Below are 15,206 nucleotides of genomic sequence, written 5' to 3' on the forward strand. Positions count from 1 at the left end.
TAGATTTTTAGCAGGTCTTATAGCTGCCACTGGAAATTAATAATTTAGCTTTGAACCTCCAGTCTGTTGGTTTTCAAATATGGGAGTACGTCAGAGTTATCTGGAGGACTTGTTAAAAACCCATATTGCTGGGTTCTACCCCAGAAGTTTCTGATTCAGTAGATATGGGGTGAGGGCCCACGAATTAGGATATCTAACCAGTACCTAGGTAATGTTATACAGTTTATTGAGTGACCAATTTTGGGAACTACTTCTTTAGTAATATTTCCTCTAGTCTTTGAGTACCAAATGTTCCTCATAAACCAAATTTTACAAAGTGATAAACCAAAGAAAGGACTGATAAGGATCTGTGAAAACTGTTGCAAAGAAAGATATCAGACTGTATCCTTATCTCTTTCTCCCTTTGGCAAGAGGATGGTTGTAGGGACCTTAGCACCTCTGTGCCTAGCAGTTAGTAGCTGTGAGCTCTGACAGGCTTTGTAGTTGGAAGCACCTAAAGATACAATATTGTATGTAATATGAAAGATTAATCTAAGAGAAAGGATGATTTGCTCATTTTGAGAGCATAAGACAAGGAAATTAAAATATGATTTGTTAAATGCGATTGAATGGGGTTCTTATTTTAAGACTTGACGCTTTTTATATGAGCTTTGTTAGGGACTCAGGGTCAAAGTTCACATTATTGTGTGTGTATGTATGTGCATGTATTAGGATCTCTTGGTTTCCCTGGACAGAAGGGAGAAAAAGGACAAGCTGGTCTAACCGGTCCCAAAGGATTAACAGTAAGTTTTGAGTATATTATAGAACAACAACAACAAAAAAAAAAACCTGGAAGAAATCCATTTACACTTTGGTTTTCTCTTGTGGATATACATAATAAAAGAAATTTAGTTTTTTATTAATTTGTGTTGTTCTTTATACCTTGACTCTCCCTGGCTCACATGCCTCACTTTGTTCATAGCTATGTACACTAAATCTTATTGGGTGGGTTGATAGGACAAACTGGAAAAAGAAATGTGTTGAAAAGAAAGAATCTGACTTTTTTCTCTTCTTCTTTTCCCCTTTCTTTTTCTTCCCTAAGGGCATACCGGGAGCTCCAGGTCCTCCAGGCTTTCCTGGATCTAAAGGTGAACCTGGTGACGTCCTCACTTTTCCAGGAATGAAGGGTGACAAAGGAGAGTTGGGTTACCCTGGAGCCCCTGGGCTTCCTGGTTTACCTGGAACCCCTGGACAAGATGGACTGCCAGGGCTTCCTGGCCCCAAAGGAGAACCTGTGAGTTGGTTTGATATTCTTGGTTCTGTGATATCAAATTGTTACTTAGGGATGTTTCCTAGGATGGGCTTTGTGCTAAGATGAACACCCAATTAGTGCTTAAAAGAATGTGACTGTAGTAATGGTATATTGTTATTGACTATATGGGGTTTCTTTACCACTCTTTTCTCTCAGTTTTATAAATTCCTTCTTCTTAACCTATTAATATATTGAGTAATACTGGCTGTGAACAGATGAGCAGGAGGTTAAGATGCTTATGGATTAGTACGAGGCTCCCCTTCTCTTGTACTACATATCTTTGTCTCATTTTTTTTGACCTGAGAACAGAAGTCTAACTTGATTTTATATATAGTAAGCTTAGAGATTAGTGTGAGTAGATGGCCATGTGTTAGCTAGACTACAGACTTCTTGACTTATTGCTAGAATGTAAGCTTTGTGAAGGCAGAGATTTTTGTCTATTTTTGCTCTTTGCTGTATCACCAGCTCCTGATACATAGTAGGAACTAAAAAACATTTGTTGAAGGAATTAATGAATAAGGGGAATGATCACACATCATATCCCATAATAACACACACTTATACAGTTCTAAGAAGAACTTTTTATGGCTGTATCATTTCTTTAGTTGTATTCAGTAATACCAACATACCAACCTATATCTGAATGTTTCTATATTAAATGTTTCCCTTTTCAGGGTGGAATTGCTTTTAAGGGTGAAAGAGGTCCCCCTGGGAATCCAGGCTTGCCAGGTCTCCCAGGGAATAGGGGGCCTATGGGCCCTGTGGGTTTTGGCCCTCCAGGCCCAGTAGGTGAAAAAGGAATACAAGGTGTGGCAGGAAATCCAGGCCAGCCAGGAATACCAGGTGAGTTTACTACAGTTGTTTTGGTTTTAATTTGGCACTTAAAAGCAGAAATATAGTATCTTTTGGCTATTCTTGGCTTCCTTGCATAAAAGATGTGTTTCCCTTGCCGTTTATATTTGGGCTTTTAAGAGCTTCATACCAAGGGAGCACAGTGTCTGTGTTTCCTCTAAAGGGGGAGGTTCCTTCTTTAAATTTCTTCTGTCTTCTTTGTTACTGTTTTTTGTCTTTAAGTACATTGTACATAAGGTTTAACAAGTAATTATAATAGAAACACACATGTACCTACCACATATGTCAAAAAACAGAACACTGCCATCATCCTAGAAAACCCCATCTTCCTCTCTGTCCTTTTGTGATCATAATCCCCTTCCATTCTCTAGAGGTAACCACTGTCCTGACTTTTGCATAATTTCCTTCCATTTACCCCTTAGTTTTATCACCTAGATATGGATCTCTAAATAAAGTACCTTAATTATACTTCTTTTTGAACTTCATAATAATGGAATCATAGGGTAAGTATTCTTTATATTAACTTTGTGTATAGCTATAGTACATTCATTTTCATTGCTGTATAGTATCCTATTGTATGGGTATTTTGTATTGTCAGACATTTTACATTTTTGTCAGTTTGCTGAGTGTGATTTATCTCATAACAGTTTTATTTTGTATTCCCCTGATAACATTAAAGTTTAGCACCTTTTCATATGTTTGACTGTTTCAATTTCCATTTGTGAAATTCCCATTCAGGTATTTTTTTTTTACCATTTTTCTACTGGATTATTTTTCTTACTGATTTAGTTTTTTTAATATATATATATATATTCTGTGTATTAGTTGTTATCTGTTCTGCAAAATTTTCACTCTCTACAGCTTGCTATTTTCACTCTCTATATGGTGTCTTTAATCAACAAAACCTAATTTGAATGCAGTCAAATGTATCAATCTTTTCTCTCATGGTTAGTGCTTTTTATGTCAGATTTTAGAGATCCATCTTTATCCTGAGCATACTTCCAGTTCTTATTTTAGTTAATGACAAGTAGGTGTACTTGGACTTTGCACAATACCACCTTAAGTTACCATTAGTTAACCAAAAAGAATATTTCTTTTTTACTGCAGTTTGAGTTTTGTTAGGCTCCTTTGACCTATATTTTAAAGTATTTTTGTAGATGCTGTCTTCAATCCTGGAAGCTCTTAAAACTGTCATCTACTTTTTCTTTTTGAAAGTTTATCCTTCTGTTTGGTATATTCCTTGAATATATAATATGGGGTTATGTTTCTTGTGGGTTCTTGTTAGTGTGCATTTTCAAAAGATTATCGATACTTTCTTGTTCTGTTTTTAATTAAAGAGATCTTTAGTCAACTGAACACTTCTCACCCACTTTTGATTCCCTCTTATTCGTAGGTCCTAAAGGTGATCCAGGTCAGACCATAACCCAGCCAGGGAAGCCTGGCCTGCCTGGTAATCCAGGCAGAGATGGTGAGGTGGGGCTTCCAGGTATGTGAGGAATTTATTTGGCCATGCCTTTATTACTTATTAGCTTCTTTCTTTTAAAGTATCCCTTAAAAAAAAACTGTTTCTCCATAGGTGACCCTGGACTTCCCGGCCCACCGGGCTTGCCAGGAATACCCGGTAATAAAGGAGAACCAGGTATCCCTGGAATTGGGCTTCCTGGACCACCTGGTCCCAAAGGTATGTGGGACTGGGCAGCATGCAGGCTAGTTAACTAGTTAATATGACATTATTCTTTGATATAATTCCCTCAACAAATAAAATATATTAATTGTGCCTCTTTTCTAGGTACCATAAATAATGTAAGTAAAAAGTCACAGTGTATATGCAATATTATTTTATTGTTTTTATCTAAAACAGTCCAGGCAAAAAAAAAACTAAATCATAGATATGCAAAAATGATATATAAGCTTTTAAAATTACAGAATTATTGTCTTTTATGTTCACCATTGTATTTTTAGGGTTTAGAAAAGTTCCTGGCACATAGTAAGCACTCAATAGATACTTGTTGAATGAATGGATTGTATTAAGTAGAAAACGTATTTATTTCACACATGTATCCAAGTAACATTTTATCCTAAATCATATTCTCTTGATTTACTGAAATTTTGTAAGGCTATTGCTTCAGTTCTGTTTTTTTCCTCTTAGAATTTATTCTCATGAATGTCAAGCATGCACATTGGTCTGAGAACAGTGCTTAAACATGGCCTTGCTCATTTATACTAAATGACTTCAAAAGAGTCAGATTTGACTATATATTTATATTTGTGTATAATATTTATAATTCTTTTTAGATTATTTCCAGAAATATATAGTAGGCCTTTTATCATACTATATCCAGATATAAGCAGAACAAAGCTTTTCTGCATGTTTGTATGGGAGTCATTCCTTATGTTTCATTCTATCTCATTAGCAATAACTCTTATTTTCCTTTAGAAGAGTATATCTTCCACACATATTAGCCCTATATGAAAATGACAGGACCATAAGGTGATTGAGAGGGAATATCAGGTATTTATAAGGCTTGATCCTGAGAAGTCATCTAGAACATCAGTGTACTTTTAACATCCCACTCTAGTCACTAATTAAGCATGATTGGACAGGGTAAAAATATGGGTTTGGGAGTTTGGGTATCTTTTTTAAGGTGTCTTCTCTTTGGAGATTAAAAAATAACTGATCATGTCCCACAGGTTTTCCTGGAATTCAAGGACCTCCAGGAGCACCTGGGACACCTGGAAGAATTGGTCTAGAAGGCCCTTCTGGGCCACCAGGCTTTCCAGGACCAAAGGTCTGAGACATTTTACTTTATTCTTTCCCCTTTTCCTATTTCTCTTATTAGCCCTAGGTTTCTATTTTGATGTAGACAAAGTGTTATCCCAAATCTTCACTATATAAATACAGTTATCTGATTATATTTTCACTTAAAAATATTTTACCTGGGGCACCTGGGTGGCTGAGTCGGTTAGGCATCCAACTCTTGATCTCAGCTCAGGTCTTTTTTTTTAAGATTTTATTTTTTTTATTCATGAGAGACACAGAGACACAGGCAGAGGGAGAAGCAGACTCCATGCAGGAGCCCGACGTGGGACTCAATCCCAGGATGCCAGGATCACAACCTGAGCCGAGGGAGGTGCTAAACTGCTGAGCCACTCAGGAATCCCCTCAGCTCAGGTCTTGATCATAGGTCGTGAGTTTGAGCCCCATGTTTAACCCAAAACAGTCTTTCAAGAGGTCATATTTGAATCAACAAAGTTTCTGAAATTGTTTTGGAGTGAAAGGTTACCTGATGAGATGAGATTAGGTGAGAGAATACAATCAGCTCCCCTTATACTTCTCTGTAGTATCAACATACCATTTAATCTCTGTCCATGACTATGTGATGACTGGTTGAATATCATGTTAAGAACTTCCCATATTGTTTCCCAGTCCCAATTCCATCCCACGTACACAATGCAAGCCACTATTATTAGCTTAATAATAATAGTAATATAATAATAATAATAAAGTACTGTGTTGGAGTTTCTTTCTATTCTTTTTATTATATCTTAGCTAATTTACAATTGCCCTTAGTCAACCTTCAGCAAACTGCTGTAGTTTATAATTTTCCTGACTGTTCCTGAATTTTCGCTGTATTTAATTAATTTAAACTTTTGTGTTTTCATCATTGCTATTTCTTCCATGGGAAGAACAATTGACCATGACCACAGGTCTCATGAGAAACCACTTCTCTATTGTCTAATTGTTCTTATTTTATTATGAACCTTTCAAATGAACACAAAAGTAAAAAGAGTAATACAATGAAGTTTCATATATCCATTACTTAGATTCCAAATGATCAAGATTTCATCACATTTATTTCATCTATTCCCTTTTTCTTTGCTAAAGTATTTTAACACAAATCTCAAAATCGTATTATTTTACCTATAAATACTTCAATATTCATCTCTAAGTAAGTGGGCTTTTCATACAAAAACCACAATGTCATTATCATACTTAATCAAATTTAAAATAATTATCTAATACAAAGTCTGTAATCACAGTTCCTCAGTTGGGTCCTTTAATCTCATGCTCTCAGTTATCTCTTTCTTGTCTTATAACCAAATTTTTTAAAGATTTTATTTATTTATTCAAAAGAGACACAGAGAGAGAAAGGCAGAGACACAGGTAGAGGGAGAAGCAGGCTCCATCCCGGGAGCCTGACGTGGGACTCGATCCCAGGTCTCCAGGATCACGCCCTGGGCCAAAGGCAGTGCTAAACTGTTGAGCCACCCGGGCTGCCCCCAAATTCTTTAATTTGTTTCTCATCCTTCCAGATGTTCTCTCCAATATGCCAATTATTTTTCATTTAGTTATCCTATTCCTTCTCCCATAGGGAAAAAAAGTTACTACTTTGTATTTTCTGCTTTACATTCTTCATGGTAAACAATAAACACCAAGAAAATCATGGGAGTTTTTGTATGTTTTCTCATGTGTATGCCTAAGGGAGAACCAGGACTTGGGCTGCCTGGGCCACCTGGACCCCCAGGACTCCCAGGTTTCAAAGGAACACTTGGTCCAAAAGGAGATCGTGGTTTCCCAGGACCTCCAGGTCTTCCCGGACGTACTGGCTTGGATGGGCTCCCTGGACCAAAAGGTAAAGAAGTTATAGCTATTTTTCAGTTTGCTTTTAACTTTTATAGAAATTGAAACTGCTAGGAAAGTTTATGGGTGATAAATCCCATTAAATGAAAGCCTATGCTCCCACTCTGTCACTGCTTTTTTTCATCTTTCATTGATGTTTTTTACATTTTATTTTATTGAATAGATGATACAATCATATATGTATGAAAGTACAACTGAGAAGTCTTCCTTTTACCCCATCCTCCATCCACTCTGTTTTCCCCATCCCATATATAGCCAATTTTTGAGTAATTTATTGTTCCAATATTTCTTCATACAAATTCAAGCCAATAACATATATATTTGTATTTCCTAACTTTCTTAAAAGCTAGAATACTACCTTTTGACTTTTTGCTGTTAATTATTTTGCTTAATTTTATATCCTAGAGATCACCTTATGTCAGTACTTCAAAATCCTGATTTTTTAAAAAATAGCTACCTAGTATTAAACTGCTTGAGTTTAGGGATCCCTGGGTGGCGCAGCGGTTTGGCGCCTGCCTTTGGCCCAGGGCGCGATCCTGGAGACCCGGGATCGAATCCCACATCGGGCTCCCGGTGCATGGAGCCTGCTTCTCCCTCTGCCTGTGTCTCTGCCTCTCTCTCTCTCTCTCTCTCTCTCTCTCTGTGACTATCATAAATAAATAAAAATTAAAAAAAAATAAACTGCTTGAGTTTATTGTAGCTTGTTCTGCCAGTTGCTAGTTGCTAGATTGGGTTGTTTTTTTAAGATTTTATTTATTTTATTTATTTATTCTTAAGAGACAGAGGGGAGGGAGAGAGGCAGAGACACAGGCAGAGGGAGAAACAGGCTCCATCAGGAAGCCCGACTTGGGACTCGATCCCAGGTCTCCAGGATCACGCCCTGGGCTGAAGACGGCACTAAACCACTGAGCCACCCGGGCTGCCCTAGATTGGGTTTTTGACAATCTGTTCCTATTAGAAATAATGTCACAGTGAATTGTCTTGCATTTATGCTATTTCATATATGTATAGTTGTAACAGTAGAATAGAGTAATAAAAATACATTTTCTAAGTTAAAGGCTAAATGCATCTCTAGATATCGTCAGGTTCCTCTCTGTTTTACCATACACACATTCCTATCAGCAATGAATGAGTGTACTTGCTTCTCCATAGCTTTGGTAATTGAGTATGTTGACAAATTCTTTAATTTTCACCAATCTGATAGAAGTAGGTATTGGTAGAGTTTTATAAACATTTTATTGTAAAAATTTTCAAACACAAAATTAAGAGAATGGTACAGTGAAAACTTCTATATCTACCATCAAGATTCTACAATTAACATTTTATCTCTGCCAACATTTTCTTTTTTAAAATTTCATATAATCAGCAAAGTAGAATTTTTCAGTGACTACTATATACCCATTATTGATATTCTATTACCAACATTTTACTCTACATGATTTGTCACATATCAGTTCATCCCTTTCTTTATCCATTGACTTCTTTTTTGATGCATTTCGAAGTAAACTGTAACAGCAGTACACTTCTCACTAAGTACTTTAGCATGTATATTATAACTACAATTCTGTGGTTGTTTTTTTTTTTCTTTTGACATAAAATTCACATTAAATGACATACACAGAGACATTTGCTGGATTTCGACAAATACATATACCTGTGTAACTAATCCCCTATCAAGATATAATTCCGGAAATTTCCCTTTTCCCCCCTTTCTCAGTCCGTATACCAACATCCACAGTGGCATCTGTATAGTTATGATTTTTCCTTGTAAATTAATTCTTCCTGTTCTAGAACTCCGTATGGAGTCACACAGTGGGTACATTCTTTGTAAGGCTTCTTTCACTCAGAATACTATTTTTGAGATCCATTCATGTGTATTTATCAAGAGTTTTATTTTTTATTATTGAGTATTTCATTGTATAAATATACCAAAGTTTTTTAGTCCATTCTCTGTTGATGGACACCTGTACTGTGTTAAGTTTTTGGCTATTATGAGTGAAGCTGGTAAGAACATTCTTTTACAAATCTTTTTGTGGATACGTGCTTTCATTTTGCTTGGTTAAATACCTACAAGTAGAATTGTTGGGTCATATAGTAGGTATATGTTAGTTGTTGTATGAGAAGCTACTAGACCTTTTTCCAAAATTGTTTTACCATTTTAAACTCAAACCAATATGGTATGAAAGTTTCAATTGTTCCACATTCTCTCCAACATTTGGTGTCATCAGTCTTTTCATTTTTGAGTTTTAGTAGGTGCGTTGGTGACATATTTTGGTCTGAGTTTTCATTTCCCTGATGATGACTAATGATGTTGAACTCTTTTGTGTCCTGGTGGATTATTTTGCACATTCAGATATTTTTCGCATTTTAAAATTTATGTTTTTATTGTTAAGTGGGAAGTGATGTTTATATATTTTACATACTGGTCTTTTGTGAAATAGAGATCTATGAGTATTTTATCCCCATCTGGTTTGCCTATTTGTTTTTAATCAGCGTATTTTAATGATAAAAGTTTTGGTTTTATTGATGTTTCATTTATCTTTTTTTTATATAATTATTGTCTGTGTTATGTCTAAGAAACCTTTCCCAAGGTTGCAAAGATAACTGCTTTATTTTATAAATTTTATAATTTTAGCATTTATTTTTAGGATTATCATCCATCTCAAATAATTTTATTAAACACCATTTGTTCAAAATGATCTCTCCCCATTGGATTACTTTGGCATCTGTGTCAAAAATTAGATGGCAATATAATGTGTAGGTCTATTTTGTGCTATCATTTCTACTTATCTATTTTACTATCCTTAAGTCAATACCAACTGTTTATATTACTGTAGCTTTATAATAAGACTTGATATCAGGTAAGGTAAGTCCTCCAACTTTATTCTTTTTTTTAAAATTCTTTGGATATACAGTATCCTTTGCCTTTATTCTCAGGGTTGTTTAAATTTGTATTTCCATTATTATGAATAAAATTGAACATCTTTTCATATGCTTAAAGGACATATTTTTCCTGTGAACTGCTTATGGCCTTTGCTCATTTCTCCACTGGTTTCTTCTACCCTCTTGATTCTGATTCCCCTTATTATAAATAGGAATAGATTTGGCAATTGTGTTTTCCTTACTGGTTTTCAAGGAACAGGACTCTCCTGGTCAATATTTTGGCCCCCAGAGAATAATCTAAACAGCTTTGCACTTCTAAACATGTTGGATTGATTCTCATTAAAGCAATATGACAGCATAGGCCAATTTAGCCAGTATAGATTCTGTGAGCAATAGCCCCAAACTAGCCCAATACAAATTCTTCTTAGATAAGCCCTTTTAAAAATACCTATTTGTCTTCAAGTAAACAGTTCTGGCCAGCTGTAAATTCTAACACTCAAAGTTACACATTGTGTTTCCCACCAATTATCTACCGCAGCTTAGACATGTGACCCCCAAAATTGGAGATAGACACATTCCAAATGATAAGCTATGTGGCAAACAGCCTCCATATGGAAATTACTCACTCATGATACTTTGTTTATTAAAATGTCTTTGAGAAGGGTTAGGAAGAAATGAGTTTAAGCCTATTTTAAACATTAGTGTCTTAACAGGCATTTATTTTCCTAATCTTTGAAAGGAAGTATAGGAATTCTAATATCCTAATAAGACTCATTCTCAAATATAAAAGCCCCAGTACAGTTCCTAAGGTGGTAGAAGAAAAAGAATTTTGGATATTCTACCATGTAATTCCTTCATTCTTCAAACATTATGTTCTTCTGTGCCAGGTACTGCTTGAGTCACTAGGAACGCAAAGGCATAGAGTCTGTTCTCTAACTACTGTAAGAAAATCTAGGTAGTATCACTATGATAATGGTTATTTCATCTGGAACTTTCATGAAAATGTACACTAATGTTTTGGGTCACTAAACCACAGTCAGAATTCAGTAAGCAGATCACAATAAAAGTTCACCTACCAGACACACATATACCAGTGGCTGGGCATTAGAACTTGGTGATCTCTCCTAATAGGAGAGATTGATACAGCACTTTCAAAGCAAAATAGTGACCAATAATAAATTAGTTAGGGTAACATCTATCATCTATCAGGAAAGAATGGTATGAGGATGAAGAATCACATTAGAATCACATTAGAATCACATTAGAATCACATTAACAAAATCACATTAAACAAAAAAGATAAAAAGAAGATGACTTTGGAAACATTCAGTTTGCCTCATATTACTTTGGTACAAGGCCTCATCTAAGGTGCCTTGGTAGGCTTCATATAGGAGGTGACACTTGATCTGTATCCTAATGGAAGGATGTTCTGGGTAGCAGGAATAACATGCAAAAGTATTGTGACAAATAGAATGGTACAGAAATAGAAATATTGAAAGAAATAAAATATAAATTGCAAAAAAATCTATTTTTAAATATTTTATTTATTTGTTCATGAGAGACAGAGAGGGGCAGAGACACGGGCAAAGGGAGAAGCAGGCTCTGTGCAAGGAGCCTAATATGGGACTCGATCCCAGATCCCAGGATCATGCCCTGAGCAGAAAGGCAGATGCTCAACTGCTGAGCCACCCAGGCTTCCCCAAAAATCTACATTTTATCTAGAAATTAATAAAGCAAAATATGCTTAATTATTTGGAAAAAATAAAACTCTATTATTAACAACTTGAAAAAGGTAAAATTAATTGGTTGATAAATCATATGTGTGTATGGAAAGGCTGAATGATGCCAGCACTTTCCAAATTTGCTTAAATGTAATGCATTTTTTTAATGATAGTCACAGAGAGAGAGAGAGAGAGAGAGAGAGGCAGAGACATAGGCAGAGGGAGAAGCAGGCTCCATGCACCGGGAGCCCGACGTGGGATTCGATCCCGGGTCTCCAGGATCGCGCCCTGGGCCAAAGGTAGGCGCTAAACCGCTGCGCCATCCAGGGATCCCAAATATAATGCATTTGCAATGAGAATTCAAGTTGGTGTTTTTTGTAAGCACTTGTCATAACTAATTCTGAAACTTAACATTTATCAAACATATACTAAAATGTATTTCAAAATCCTTGTAATTACAGTATTGTGAACCAGTGCTGGAATAGACAAGAGGACCAATATAACAGAGTTAAGAAACATGTATATAAAGGGATCCCTGGGTGGCACAGCGGTTTAGCGCCTGCCTTTGCCCCAGGGCACGATCCTGGAGACCCGGATCAAAAAAAAAGTTAAAAAAAAAAGAAACATGTATATATGGAATACAAATACACACACATGCACACACACACTCATGTCTCTGTAGTAACTTGATATTTCACAGAAATGTCATCAATTAGTAGGGAGAAAATAGATTCTTAAAAGTTGGTATTGAGGAAATGGTCTCAAATAAATAAATTTCTGATGCATGTTATGTTAAAAATGAATTAAAATCATAAATATAAAAAGTAAAAATTTTAAAATATAAGAAATGTGGAAGATAGAGAAAGATTTTTGTATCATCTTAATATACAATTTTGGCAAGGCTCTTTAATAAAGAGAATACAAAATTACAAATAGAAAATTGGGATACTGTAAGGCCCAACGTCAGGTTGTCTTCAGACCAGCTAGACTTATCATACTTATTCAACTACCATGGGCCATACTTTGCACTGGTTTCATGTAGAAGGTTCCAAGGATAGGATGTATAAGGATAGGGATGTACAGTATTCTAGTAGGGTAGTGTTAGGAGTTTCTCATCAATATAACTCCTCAATATTGACATCTACAGAATATTCCACCTTATAAAAGAAGAAAACACATTCTTGTAAAGGGCACATGGAACATTTATCATAATAGACCATTATTCTAGGCCCTAAAACAAACTTTGGCAAATTAAAAATATTGAAATCATACAGTAGATTATTTCACCATACTAGATTTAAGAAGAAATCAGTAATAGAAAGATATCTGGGAAAATCCTGACATATTCAGAAAATAACCAAAACCCTTTAAATAACCTATGAATCAAAAGGGAAATCACCAGGAAAACTAGAAAGTGTTTTGAATTTAATAAAATGGAAATAAAACATATCAAATTTGTAGGATGCAGATAAAGAAGTGATTAAAAGAAAATTCATGTATGAAAAGCTTTTTTTAATTAAAGATTTTATTGGGGATCCCTGGGTGGCTCAGTGGTTTGGAGCCTGCCTTCGGCCCGGGGTGTGATCCTGGGGTCCCAGGATCGAGTCCCACATCGGGCTCCCTGTGTGGAGTCTGCTTCTCCCTCTGTCTACGTCTCTGCCTCTCTCTCTATCTCTCTCTCTGTCTCTCTCTGTCTCTCATGAATAAATAAATAAATAAAATCAATAAATAAGCTCCACTTAGTGGGGAGTCTGATTCTCCCTCTGCCTCTCCCCTGACTTGTGCTCTCTCTCTCTCTCTCTCTCTCTCGATAGTTCTCTCTCTCAAATAAATAAAAACCATTAAAAGAAAAAATTAGCAAATCAAATCCAACAATATAAGGTTATATGCTACAACCAAGCAAAGTTTGTCCTCCGAATACAAGGCTGATTTGTTTTCTTTGTTTTTTTTTTTTTTAACTAAAACAGTTGACAATTTTATTTTCACGTTTCACAATACAAGTGAAAATTGCTTTTTTTTTTTGTCCCACTACTCCCCTGCAAAAACTATTCTCTCTTTGATAGGAAGGGGAAGCAAGTCTTCCTTGTCGTGCTCTTAGAAAACACCCAAAGTCACAGCACCATGATCTCCTGGTGAAGTAAGAACAAGTAATATAAACTGAATATAAAGAGGTTCCTGTCTCTCCTTATCTGTCTGGTTGAGTCATTCCTGGCCGAGTGGGCACCATCATGGGATGAGCAGGAGGTCTCATCACTGGGGGCCCAGGCATCATTGGCATGTGGCCTCCCATAGGTGGCCTCATTCCAGGAGCAGGTCCCACTGGCATCATCCAAGGAGGAGGAGGGCCCATCATTGGCATCATTGGAGGGCCCCCCATATGGGGGGCTGGCATCATACCAGGGTGAGGAGGACCCGGGAGACTGGGGGGAGGTGGGATCATTGCCCCTGCAGGAGGAGGAGCAGAGAATGGAGTAGGAGGTATCTTTCCTTGTTGAAATGCAACAGTTGTTTTGTCGATCAGTCTCTGAGCGTGCTCTTCCATCCATTTCTGATAGTAGTCTTTCACATTCTCTTTGTGTTTCCTACCACTGCAGTGTGTCTTTCTCACAGATGGAGAGTCATGGGTGAGGTATGTGTCACAGTAGTCACAATAAAACTTAAGCATATTGCTCTGCAGGCTGTTGGCCACTCCGTCTCCTACAAGGCTGATTTGAAGATCAGGGTGATTTGCCTTATCAACAGTCTGAAGAAAAATTCAACTATATTAACATCTTAATAGATGATGAAAATTATTTGTCATAATTTAACATTTATTCTGAAAAAGTACTCTCACAAAATTAGGGATAAAAGGGAACTCTTTTGCATGATAAAGAATATTTACCAAAAAACTTGATCCATTATATTTAGTGGTGAAAAACTGACTGCTTTTTCCTAAATATATGGAACAGTGCAAAGATATGCTTTCTTACCACTCCTTTTCATTATTTTACTGTGAGTCCTGTAAAGCAATGAAATGCTATAAAGCAAGAAATAGAAATAATATGATGACAGATGGCAACTACACTTGTGGTGAACATAGCATAACATATAGAGAAGTTGAATCACTATGTTGTACACCTGAAACTAACGTAACATTATGTGTCAACTATGTTCAAATAAGAAAAACTCCTGACAAAATAACACCCCCCTCCCCAAATAGAAGTAAAAGGCACACACATTGGAAAGGCAGAAATAAAGCTGTCATTTAGGTGACCTGATTTTTCTACATAGAAAATTGAAAATCTACAAAATACTCCTAAAATGAAGAATTGAATTTAAATTTAGTAGGGTCATAGAATACAAGGCAAATATACAAAAATAAATTGTGTTTCTATATGTTAGTAACAAACAACTAGAAATAAAAATTAAAACAAAACAGTATTAATTGAAATGACATCAAATAACATGAAATACTTAGGTATAGTTCTAACAAAATATGTGCAAGATCTGTATGTGGAAAACCGTAAAACCACTTATGACAGAAATCACACATCCAGTCAAATGTGAAGATATTTTGTCTTCATGAGTTGGAGGGCTCAATATTGTTAACATAAACAGTTTTTTCCAGCTTTATTCATAGATTGAACATGTTCCCTAGCAAAACTCTGCAGTAGTTTCTTTTTTTTTAAGATTTTTTATTTATTTACTCATGAGTGACACAGATAGAGAGGGAGAGACAAAGGCAGAGGGAGAAGCAGACTCCATGCAGAAAGCCTGCTGTGGGACTCGATCCCAGGACTCCAGGATCACGGCCTGGGCCAAAGGCAGATGCTCAACC

General features: G+C 36.1%; 2 protein-coding genes across 4 annotated transcripts in view; one reads left to right on the forward strand and one right to left on the reverse strand.

The window, feature by feature from the left end:
- The window catches only part of COL4A5 (collagen type IV alpha 5 chain), a 273,463-nt gene that overhangs the window by 192,176 nt on the left and 66,081 nt on the right, over positions 1–15,206 (forward strand). For all 3 annotated transcript variants that reach the window (XM_041740856.1, XM_041740857.1, XM_041740858.1), the window contains exons 23-29: positions 712–782; positions 1,082–1,273; positions 1,966–2,134; positions 3,537–3,629; positions 3,720–3,824; positions 4,835–4,932; positions 6,627–6,777. In XM_041740856.1, coding sequence (XP_041596790.1) covers positions 712–782; positions 1,082–1,273; positions 1,966–2,134; positions 3,537–3,629; positions 3,720–3,824; positions 4,835–4,932; positions 6,627–6,777 — 879 coding nt within the window. The remainder of the gene's footprint in view (positions 1–711; positions 783–1,081; positions 1,274–1,965; positions 2,135–3,536; positions 3,630–3,719; positions 3,825–4,834; positions 4,933–6,626; positions 6,778–15,206) is intronic.
- On the reverse strand, positions 13,419–15,003 carry LOC121482867 (U1 small nuclear ribonucleoprotein C-like). Its single transcript, XM_041740859.1, has one exon. The coding sequence runs from the start codon at positions 14,052–14,054 to the stop codon at positions 13,575–13,577; it is 480 nt and encodes a 159-aa protein (XP_041596793.1). The 5' UTR covers positions 14,055–15,003; the 3' UTR covers positions 13,419–13,574.

The sequence above is a fragment of the Vulpes lagopus genome, chromosome X, assembly GCF_018345385.1.
Source record: "Vulpes lagopus strain Blue_001 chromosome X, ASM1834538v1, whole genome shotgun sequence".
Taxonomy (NCBI): Eukaryota; Metazoa; Chordata; class Mammalia; order Carnivora; family Canidae; genus Vulpes; species Vulpes lagopus.

Coding starts and splice junctions, on each gene's coding strand:
- LOC121482867 (XM_041740859.1), bottom strand. CDS start 14,054: ATGCTTAAGTTTTATTGTGACTACTGTGACACATACCTCACCCATGAC.